The 11,583-nt window shown below is 40.9% G+C and overlaps 1 protein-coding gene across 1 annotated transcript; it reads right to left on the bottom strand.

The window, feature by feature from the left end:
* Nucleotides 1–6,598: 6,598 nt before the first annotated feature.
* On the bottom strand, nt 6,599–11,583 carry rasd1 (RAS, dexamethasone-induced 1). The gene is made up of 2 exons (XM_088323411.1): nt 11,138–11,583; nt 6,599–9,514 (listed from the first exon to the last, which is right to left on the bottom strand). Exons 1-2 carry the CDS (start codon nt 11,406–11,408, stop codon nt 8,973–8,975), a joined length of 813 nt encoding a protein of 270 aa, XP_088179537.1. The 5' UTR covers nt 11,409–11,583; the 3' UTR covers nt 6,599–8,972.

The raw sequence follows: 11,583 nt of genomic DNA, 5'->3' as shown, positions 1-11,583 counted from the left end.
ATACAAATAAAAGTAAATTTGAATGAAATCAACAACATGTAAATCTATATAAACATAAAAATACAAAAACGCACTTTGTCGTTTTTGTGTTATTACACAGTCGTTACTGTGTAATAACACATTTTGACGTTTGAGCGTGGTCATTTTCTGTCAATGGGTTTAATTGAACTTCCATCAAAGTGATTTTCTTTCCAGGCCCGCCTTTGAGACGGCAAACTCTTTGAGGTGGGAAGCTGCAGCATGTTATGTCACCACGTGGCAAGTGTGTTGTTATATCACAGGAGTGGGGAAGCTTTGTCATGCTGCTACGTAAATACATCACAGATTACAACAAACGTCAACCTCGTCTCAGTCAATCTTTTGTATTTGTTCCCAGAGACGTTTTGGACTTCAGTTGTTGTACTAGTACATGAAAAAATAAATACAACCTCCACCCCGCAACTGAATTTTTAATTATCACCGGGACATTTGTAATTGTTCCTTTGGCCGAGGACTGTTTGTGCAATGTCTTTTTTTCGTAAGAGTTTTTTTTTTTAACCGCAGATTTTGGGACAATCTAAAACAGGGATCACTAATCGTTATACGGCCATAACAAACAGACAATCGTGACAATGATTAAGCATAAAGAGGTGATTAAAGCAACAAAGTTTTCTTAGGGCCTGACAATCCTTTTAAGTGGAAGTTTCAACCTTTGACCTATTTTTGAATCTGCCCTCTCCTCCCTTTTTGCATCCGCCCGCTACTCAACTCGACCAGCTCATGTCACATCAAATCAAAAGTTAATAAAATGATAATTTACATGTATGTTTATTTATAATGTTATTTAATCCTTTACATGTATATTACTCATAAGAATTACTTACTATATACTTTTTGTTATTTTATTTTTTATTTTTTTTATCTGGTATACTGGGAGTTTGGAACCAATTATTGTCAGGACCAGAACGGAAACAAACCCAATTGCGTAGCGTTTAACACAGGTTTTATTGAAGGAAAGAGAAAGGGCTGCGCCAACGATCCGGTGTTCGCCGGACGCGGGAAGCAAGTCGCTCTCGTACTCAGATTGTGATTCGAACATAGAAGTGGATCTTCTATAGCGAGCGATGATGGTGTCAGGGACAGAAAAACTGGTCGGTAGCCGGGACTGGGAAAGCAAGGCGTGGTCGAGGTCGGAAACGAATCATAAGCCTAAACGGGAGAGTAGACGTAGTCGGGGACAAAAAAGGGTCGTAAGCCGGGACGGGAGAGCAGTTGTGGTCAGGATCAAAAGAGGTCGTAGCCGGAGACAGACGGGAGCAAAAACGGGACAGGTGGGAGTCAGGGTCGAAAAAAGCTTGCCTAGTATACACTGAGGTTTGCAGACGGACTGACAACAGGGGACAGACAGGACTGGGTTCAAATAGTGACAGGGAGCCAATCAGAACCCGCGGCGATTGGCAACACTTACGCTAGGCACTGTATCAAGGCCACCTCGCATGGAGGATAAAATATTTCTGCTTTTATAACAAGAGAAAATAATAAGTACACGTACTGTATATCCCTCAATGTCCTCTTTTGTTGCAGACCGATTTCACTAAAAGTACTCGTATTAAGGCATTCTTTTATTTTGATACCGAAAACTTCCTGCTGAAGCATTATTACTTGAACCACGATTCATCCAATTTCTTCTTTTTTTTAAAAAAAATGGACAAAAGTGCTCTTAGCAGGAGCATAAATGAAGAATAGAAGGAGCGAGGTGAGGACAAAAAGAAGAAGAATCATATCTGTCCGCCTGTTGCTGTGCCAGACTCCCACACATCAGGCCACTTTGCAGACCTGCTGTGCAGCCGAGATTGAGGCCACTAAATTACTGCTTACGTGAGCCAGACTGGTGAAAAAGAGAGAAAAAAACGCAAGTGAACTGAAATTACAATCAAAATATACCATATAACTGGATAATACATCATTCAGAAACAAATGAAAAAGAAATCAGAATCTGGGAGGAATGAATGTTCAGAATAATGGAAAAAATGTTCCCAAAAACATTTAAAAAAAAATTATTTACGAAAAAAGAGAGGAAAAAGTCATTATGAAAAACTGAAAAAAACTATGAAAACTGGAAAATGTATAACTCCAAACATTCAGAATTCTGAATCACAGAAAAATATTCGAGACAATTTACAAATCAATTATTACAAAAAAAATCTGAAAAAAATAGAAAGAATCCGGCTCTGTCAGAACAGACACAGGACCCAGACGCGTAACGTTTTCACACAAGCTTTATTTTACAGGAATGGGGCAGTCATGCGCGTGAACACAAACGCCAGGGATGCGGTGATCGCTAGTCGGAAGAAGAGAGATGGAGAAGTTAGAGGCAGAGAGATCGAGGCCAGGCGGAACAGATGGGATCGATACAGGACACTCAAGTAGATGCTGGACGGGACAGACAGGATCGATATCGGATATTGGAGCAAGATACCGGACAGGACGAGACAAATGGGATTCATAACAGATATCGAAGACTGGAGCAAGATACTGGACAGGACGAGACAGGCGGGATCGATACCCGGTACCAGAGACGGAACAGATGGGATCGATACAGGACACTCGGGTAGATGCTGGATGGGACAGACGGGATCGATATCGGATATTGGAGACTGGAGACTGGAGCAAGATACCAGACAGGACGAGACAAATGGGATTTTTAACAGATACCGAAGACTGGAGCAAGATACTGGACACGACGAGACAGGCGGGATCGATACCCGGTACCAGAGACGGGAGCAGGATACCAGACAGGACGAGAAAGGCGGGATTGAAATCAGATACTAGAGACTGGAGCAAGATACCGGGCCGGAAGAGACAAACGAGATCGATTTCGGATACTGGAGACTAGGGCAAGATACCGGACAGGAGGAGACAGACGGGATCGATACCCGGTACTGGAGACGGGAGCAAGATACCAGACAGGAGGAGGCAGGCGGGATCGAAATCGGATACTGGAGACTGGGAGCAAGATACCGGGCAGGAGGAGACAGACGAGATTGATATCGGATACTGGAGACTGCAGCAAGACACCGGACAGGAGGAAACATACGGGATCTATACCATGTACTGGAGACGGGAGCAAGATACCGGACGGGACGAGAAAGGCGGGATCGAAATCGGATACTGGAGACTGGAGCAAGATACCGGGCAGGAGGAGACAGACGAGATCGATTTCAGATACTGGAGACTAGAGCAAGATAACGGACAGGAGGAGACAGACGGGATCGATACCCGGTACTAGAGACGGGAGCAAGATACCAGACAGGACGAGACAGGCTGGATCGATATCGGATACTGGAGACTGGAGCAAGATACCGGACAGGAGGAGACAGACGAGATTGATATCGGATACTGGAGACTGCAGCAAGACACCGGACAGGAGGAAACATACGGGATCTATACCATGTTCTGGAGACAGGAGCAAGATACCGGATAGGACGAGACAGGCGGGATCAAAATCGGATAATGGAGACTGGAGCAAGATACCGGGCAGGAGGAGACAGACGAGATCGATTTCAGATACTGGGAGCTAGAGCAAGATACCGGACAGGAGGAGACAGACGGGATCGATACCCGGTACTAGAGACGGGAGCAAGATACCAGACCGGACGAGACAGGCTGGATCGATATCGGATACTGGAGACTGGAGCAAGATACCGGACAGGAGGAGACAGACGGGATCGATACCCGGTACTGGAGACGGGAACAAGATACCAGACAGGACGAGACAGGCGGGATCGATATCGGATAATGGAGACTGGAGCAAGATACCAGACAGGAGGAGGCAGACGAGATCAATATTGGATACTGGATACCCAGGAAGGATACTGTTCAAAACAAGTTTTGCCAGTGCAGAGGTTTGTTGACGGACTGACAAGGATAGAATGAGAGCACTGAGTTTAAATAGGAGGGAAGGCAATCAGGCAACGAGCCGCAGCTGGCGCCAAATGGGCGGGGAAAGTGAGGGCAATGGGCAATCGTGACAAATTTTCTAAATATTCTAGTTTTTGAAAAGGGATAAAATCAAGTGAACGGACGTGCTTCATGGATACAAAAAAAATGCAATTGAAATACATTCAAAACACCTATTCCGGAACCCCTACCCCAGAAAATGGCAAATACTTTTGCTAGGAACAACAAAAACATTGAATTTAAAAAGAAAAGAAAAACATCCTGACATCATGGCAGCAGTTGCCATGCCAGCAATCCCTGGGTTGTATTTTTTACCGTGACTCACTAAGCGAGGATGTATCTGAAAATTAACATCTTTGTGTTTTCATTCCATTATACATTTGTTTAATTACTTCTTTCCTTAATGTCCTTCTCTGTCTTTGTGTCTATCAAAGAGCTACACGGGCAAACGTCGGCGAAAGCCCGGAGATAAACTCCAAGCCTGGCCAGCTGTTGCCATGCCGACACAAATCACAACATCCTCACGTTGGATACCGCGTGCCAAAACGTGGTTTCATTCCTCTGCAATTTTTATTTTTATTATCACTCCAAAAAGATTTTAAAAACTTGTTTTTCGTCCCAATAATATCGAGACTGCACGTGCAAGGTCACAACCTGGAGGTTGCAATTTCACTTCGAGCCAGATGTGGCAGTAGTGAGTAAACAGTCAAGTATATGCGTTGTGATTTTTAAAGAAATAATATATTTTCAATTTTTGGGGTAATTTAAGGAGTCATTTGTTAATTTTTCCTCCCAATAATCTCGAGATGACAAATGTCATGGTGCAATGGCAAATGGTGGAGGTTGCAATTACACTTCGAGCCAGATGTGGCAGTAGTGAGTGAACAGTCAAGGATATGCGTTGTGATTTTTAATAAAATAATATATTTTCAATTTTTGGGGTCATTTAAGGAGTCATTTGTTAATTTTTCCTCCCAAACATATCGAGATGACACTTGTAATGGTGCAGGGCTAATGGTGGAGGTTGCAATTACACTTCGAGCCAGATGTGGCAGTAGTGAGTAAACAGTCAAGGATATGCGTTGTGATTTTTAATCAAATAATATATTTTCAATTTTTTGGGTCATTTAAGGTGTCATTTGTAAATTTTTCCTCCCAATAATATTGGGATGACACATGTCATGGTGCAAGGGCAAATGATGGTGGTTGCAATTGCACTTCGAGCCAGATCTGGGAGTAGTGAGTAAACAGTCAAGGATATGCGTTGTGATTTTTAATAAAATAATATATTTTCAATTTTTGGGTCATTTAATGTGTCATTTGTTAATTTTTCCTCCCAATAATTTCGAGATGACACATGTCATGGTGCAAGGGCACCATGTCAGTCCGTCTGCAAACCTCTATTGATACTAGGCAAGCCTTTTTGACCCTGACTCCTGCTTGTCCCGATTTTGTATCCGTTTTTCCCGTCCCTGATCCACCCGTCCTGGCTTACGACCCATTTTTGATCCCGACCACGTCTGCTCTCCCGTCCCGACCTACGATCCGTTTCTGACCCCGACCACGTTTTTGCTCTCTCGTCCCGGCTATCGACCCGTTTTTCCATCCCTGACACCGCCATCGCCCGCTACGGAAGAACCACTTCTGTATTCGTATCACAATCCGATTGCGAGAGCGACTTGCTTCCAGCTAGCAGCGGATCGTGGACGCAGCCCTTCCTCTTTCTTTAAATAAAACTTAAACGTTACGCAATTGGGTCCTGATTCCGTTCTGGTCGTGACAAAAAGAATTCACCTAAAGTGTGTGTAGCCACCCTTTAGAACACAGGTGTCAAACAGGCGGCTCGCGGGCCAGATCAGGCCCGCTAAGGGATTGAATCCGGCCCGCGAGGTAACACACAGAGAAGCGCGAGAGAAAAACAAGCTGCAGGTTGAAATATGTCAACTTGATGTTGCCAAAGAAAGGTGCCTCGAACAAAGACACTGTACTTGTATTTATTTCTCTCTCTCTCTTTCTCTCTCACTCTCTCTCTCTTCCCCCCCTTTTCTCCCACTCTGTCTCTTTCTCTTTCACTCTCTGTGTCTCTTTTTCTCTTCCTTTGTTACTCTTTGTCTCTTTCTCTCTCTGTGTCTTTTTAACTTCTTTTGCTCTAACTTTCTTTTTTCCTTTTCTCTCTTTTCTCGTTCTCTCTTCCTACCTCTTGCGCTTTCTTTTCTCTTTTCTCTCCTTCTGTCTTTCTTTTTCTCTTTGGATTTCTTTCTTCCGCTCCATTTCTTTCCCCATCTCTCACAACTTCTCTTTTTATCTCTTTTGTTTCTCACGCTCTCTCTCTCTTTCTTTGTCCCGCCCTCTCTCCTTTTCCCTCCCTCTTTCTATTATTTCCTTATCTCTCCTTTTCTTTTGCTTTAATCTACTAGTCCGGCCCCCAACAGAATGTTTGCTCTATCGTGTGGCCCCCGAGTAAAAATGAGTTTGACGCCCCTGCTTTAGAATAACCAAGGTTTTTCATCCTTTTTCCTGACATAATGATCTAAAAAAAGTAGGTGGTGCTCCAAAAAGTCGAGACGAGTTTCGAAAAGAAAAAACTCGGCTCTTTGATTCAATTGGTCAAAAAATAAATAAATAAATAAATAGAAAATAAACAGAAGAACCCAGGTAGTATTCATAGGTAGTTTGGTTTATTGTCCTTATAAACAGAGTCACAATAAATATACAGTACGTAGAAATAGTGCCGATTGCCAAAAAACATTCAAGTGTGGTAATGAATAAAAAAAAACTGTAAACAACAATACTTTCTCCCTCTACTGACGTCACCCGAAAACGATTATTTCCGTCTTTTTACGCACGGTCGGAGAGAACAAGGGAACATTCTTCGAATCTGTCCTTCTTTGTCTTCAATAACCATGGCGACAGTCCTAAGGACGGGCGAATCGATCCAAATATCGATATTATCAATACCCGGGCAAGTACTTGGATCGGATGGATACTATTGTCGTGGGATCGATACTTTTCCCTAGGAATTGGATACAATTGTGTTTACACTTTCATACCATGACCTAGTTTATTTTCAGAATATTGTGCAATGGAAGGTATTTTGGTTGTCTTGTTATACCGTATTGGTATTTTTGTCGCTTTGCAGTTCTTTGGGTTTGACTCTCTTGACTTTTGTTATCGATCTTTTCTTGTAGAAGTATTTTATTTTTTAAGAATTTTTTTTACACTACTTTGACTTTCTGACTTTATTTTGAAAATGTTGTGCAATGGAAAATAAAATATTTGTCGTATTGACATTGTTATATTTGTATTTTTGTCATATGGTACAAATCTTTTCCTGTGATGACCACCTAAGTTTCCCCTTTCTGATGAGGGGCCCGAGTCAGTGCCTGAATGTAAAAATTGATTTTTTTTCCCCACAATTAAATAACCATTTTGGATTCTTCACAGAGAAAAAGTCAGAAAATAAGTAATAACACTATTTCTGACATAAATAATAAACTATTAACTGTCAAAAGTCAATGGAAAGGAAACCTTCATCTCAGTTGCACCAGACCACCAGTGGTATAGATAACTTGCGAAAGGGCAGTGAATTTGATCTCATCATCAACCTATTTTTAGTCAAGGTACCAGAGACAAATGTTGATTTTGTCGTGCATTTCAAATGTTACAATGAAAATAAATGTAATGCTTATGATAGAAGAATAGAACATGGGGGTAAGCACCCCCAAATTCAATCCAAGCATCCCCCCCAAATTATAGCATTTCAAAATGTCTCTTTTTCTTAATAAAGCACAGGATACACTTAAATACAATGAGAAATGCTAGACAAAAAAAAAATCTAAAAGTAAAATATAATGAAAAATGTGAACAAGACACTGTGGGGGGTCAGCATCCCCAAAGCTCTAGACCTAAAATTGCCCCTGGAATAGAATAAAATGTATTATCATTGTAACAATAAAACTAGCATTTGTCTCTGGTACCATGACTAAAGGTAATGTGATAACGAGATGAACCCATTGATTTTTCATACTTGCTCACTGCCAAAAACAAAACAAAACATTGAATTGGCCATCAAAATGCTCTCTGGTATTGTTTAGGAGGCCCGACTAAATCTAGGGGGTGCCAGATCTGGCTCGCAGGCCGAAATTTGGGGACCACTGTTCTTCATGGAAAATGTTTAGCAGCTAAAGTCTTTGTCCTGTGATTGTTGTAGATATACAGGCGTGAAAATGGTAAAAAAGATAGGAAGGGTGTGTAGGATATATCCAAGTACACTGTACAACCCCAAAAATATTGTTACATTTATTATCTTGGCTGAATTAAGCCTCAAGTCGCTTGCATGAAAGTAGGTTAAATCTAGCTTGGCTCTTTTAATGAGGTGATTTAATCTCTACATCTAGCTTGCTTCTGAACAGGCTAACAACTAAGCTAAGTGTCTCCCCAGAGATACATCTGGCACTACTACTGTCTCACGAGTGAAGAATTAAGGGTTTTAAACCCCTCGCTACCCCCCATTTTCTCCTTGGATCTACACAATTCAGGTAGGTCACCATTTTTGACTTTGAAATCGTGAATTTCGGCAAAATGTAAGAGATTTTCGTGGCTAAATATAATTTGAAGGGACAGTGTGTAATATTTACCTAGTTGTACCAAAAAAAACTTTCATTCTCATAAACTGTCACACAAAAATTTGTACTTCTTCTACAAAATGGAATCCCTATTTAAAAGTCACTGCCATGTTTATCTGGCATTTTGCTGCTACTCTTGCTACTGTTTTCTGTTTGCATTAGACAATACAGTGCCGCCTAGTGGTCGTACTTTACACTCAGAGGTTTTAACGAAAGTGTGGGTCAATGATTTGATGATCGTGTATCGATATCGGATCAGTACCAAGCGATACTACCCAGTGGTATTGCCCACCGCTGCCGCGTTCGCCAGGGTCCCCCTGACGCAGGAACAAAAAGCCCCAGAATTGGCTGCTTTTCTATCTTTTTTTTGCTTTGCGTGTCCTTGAAAAGTCTATCTGAGCGCTCCTTTTAACTGATAACGCATCTTTCTTTGTCCTTGGTTTGTCCTCCACCGATGGCTTTTTCCTTAATGTACATGAGCTCGCTATTGACGCTGGGCCGGTGCGCGTACGGCGCCACCACCCCGTAGGCTTCGGCGCCGTTACCGTTGCCCTTGCGCTTCTTGCTTTTGAGAGATTTGCGATGCAACATGTGGCAATGCTGCACCGATAGCTTCTGGTGCAGGTCGGGACTCATCTCGTGGGGCAGTTTGGCCAAAGTGAAGAGCGTCCGGAACATGCGGTCCATGTTGTCGTTGCGCTTGGCCGAGATCTCGAAGTACGGGCAGGGCTTGCCCTCGCCCTCCACCAGTTGCTCGATTTCCGAGCGAGGGACCTGCCGCTGGAACTCCCGATCGCCTTTGTTGCCGCAGATGACCAGGGGGACGTTCAGGTTCTCCTTCATTTTGTTCTTCAGGCAGGATTTGGTCTCGTGGATCTGGCGCTTGAGGCGCTGGACCTCTAGGAAGGAGTCACGGTTGTCCAGGCTGAAGACCAGGATGAAGACGTCACCTGTAGGTAGGGGAACGGAAAGACTAAGGTGAGTTGATTTGTCATTTTTTGGTCTTTCGTACAGCAGGGGGCGCCAGCCTATTTGAAAATAAGGTTCTCCAACCTCTTTTAAAGCCCAAATGTGTAATATCTGACCATTAGATGGCACTGTGTTGTCTGGTGCGATTGAGGGCAAACATGGCGGCCAACTAAGTGGTGGTTCCACTGTTTAAAATAAATATACATTTCTTTTACACAGGCAATTAATACTACGCACTGTCCCTTTAAGGTGAGAGCTATTTTCTGTAACATTGTGTATGAATAAAAAATGAGGCCCGCGGGCCGGATACGGCCCATCAAATGTTGGAATCTGACCTACCAAGACAACACTGAGAGAAACTCGACTTGAAAACCAGGCCAAAACATTTGCCATGCAAATATTGTTATTATTTTTTTACAAGATTTTTATTTTATTTTTCCTTGAAAATGAGAGAAAAATACCACTTAATATGAGCAAAATTATCGAAATATTTTCGATTAAAATATATCCACAATATTTTTGTCATCTATTTTTCTTTGTAATGATTATTGTAATAATAATAATAATACAAATGATCAAAATCATCAAAACATTTTACATACAAATATGATTTTTTTGATCATATTTTTTTACTATTTTTTTATTCTGAAATAAATTTGAAAAAATAATAAGAATAAGCAAAATTAACAAAAACATTTTTCTTTCAAATATTTAGTTTACCATATTTTTTTATCTATTTTTTCTTGTAAAAAAACTGAAAAACAGCAAAAATAACACTCAAAAGGAGCAAAGTTATTACAAACAACAATTATGTAAAAGATTTCAAGTGCAAATACCATGTTTTCACAATATTTTTCCACCTATTTTTCGATGTACAAAAATTAGAAAAATAAAGAAAAATAATATGTATATATAATAATATTTTACATAAAAAATATGTAAAATATTTTACAGCAAATATTATTTTTCACAATATTTTTCCTTGTAAAAAATGCGAAAAATAATACTTAAAACAAATGATGAAAAACATTTTACATGCAATTATATTTAGCGTCTATTAAATAAAGAAAAATAATATGTAAAATGAGCAAAATTCTGACAAATGAACATGCAAATATTTTTCACAATATTTTTCCTCCTAGAAAAATAGAGAAAATATATGTGAATATGTAAAATAAGCAAAATTATGTCAAAGATTTTACATGCAAATATTACTTTTCACAATATTTTTCCTTGTAAAACATGCAAAAAATAGAGAAAAATAACTTAAAACGAGCAACATAATGAAAAACATTTGACATGCAATTGTTTTTATCATCTATTAAATAAAGAAAAATTATATGTAAAATGAACAAAATTATCCAAAATATTCTATATGCAAATATTATTTTTCACAATATTTTTCCACCTATGCTTTCCCTATAAAAATTAGAAAAATAATAAAAAAAATATGTAAAATCAGCAAAATTATCTAAAAGATTTTACATGCAAATATAATTTTTCACAATATTTTCCCTAATAAAAAATACTCCAAAAACCGAGAGAAATCCGACATTAAACGAGCAAACCTTTCTCCTAGACTGTATTTTTCAGCACAATCTCACCTGTGAGAATGGAGAGCCTCCGTATGGCCGGGAAGGGATGGTTCCCGGCCGTGTCCAGGATGTCCAGTTGGTAAACGTCCCCCCTGATGCTGTACAATTTCCGATGAAAGTCATCGATGGTCGGCGTGTACTTCTCCTCGAACTTGCCGGTGAGGAAGCGGGACACGATGGCGGTTTTGCCCACCTTGGTGGAACCCAGGACCACCATGCGGTAGCAGTTCTTGGCCGGGATGTTGAAGTCGCTCTCCGTCAGAGACATTTTCTTAGTCATGGCGTGCGAGGAGAAAAGGAGGAAGGTCGAGTCTTCCGTGAGTCGGTTCTTCAGTGAGAGGGACGAAGGTCTCCCGGCTCTATTTAAGTGTGTTTTGGCCCCGCCCCCCACTGCTCACGTCACGGGCTGGAGCGCCGAGCTGTCGAACCCCCACCGGTGCGTCAATGTGCCGTTC

Source organism: Urocampus carinirostris, chromosome 19 (assembly GCF_059441175.1).
Source record: "Urocampus carinirostris isolate Australia breed hairy pipefish chromosome 19, RoL_Ucar_1.0, whole genome shotgun sequence".
Taxonomy (NCBI): domain Eukaryota; kingdom Metazoa; phylum Chordata; class Actinopteri; order Syngnathiformes; family Syngnathidae; genus Urocampus; species Urocampus carinirostris.
The sequence above is the reverse complement of the archived record's forward strand: the minus strand, read 5'-3'. Positions and strand labels throughout refer to the sequence as shown.

Excerpts from the sequence above, each read along its gene's own strand:
- rasd1 (XM_088323411.1), bottom strand. The coding sequence starts at position 11,408 with ATGACTAAGAAAATGTCTCTGACGGAGAGCGACTTCAACATCCCGGCC. Across the intron at positions 9,515-11,137 it reads GAGGCTCTCCATTCTCACAG|GTGACGTCTTCATCCTGGTC; the intron begins GTGAGATTGTGC and ends CCCTACCTACAG.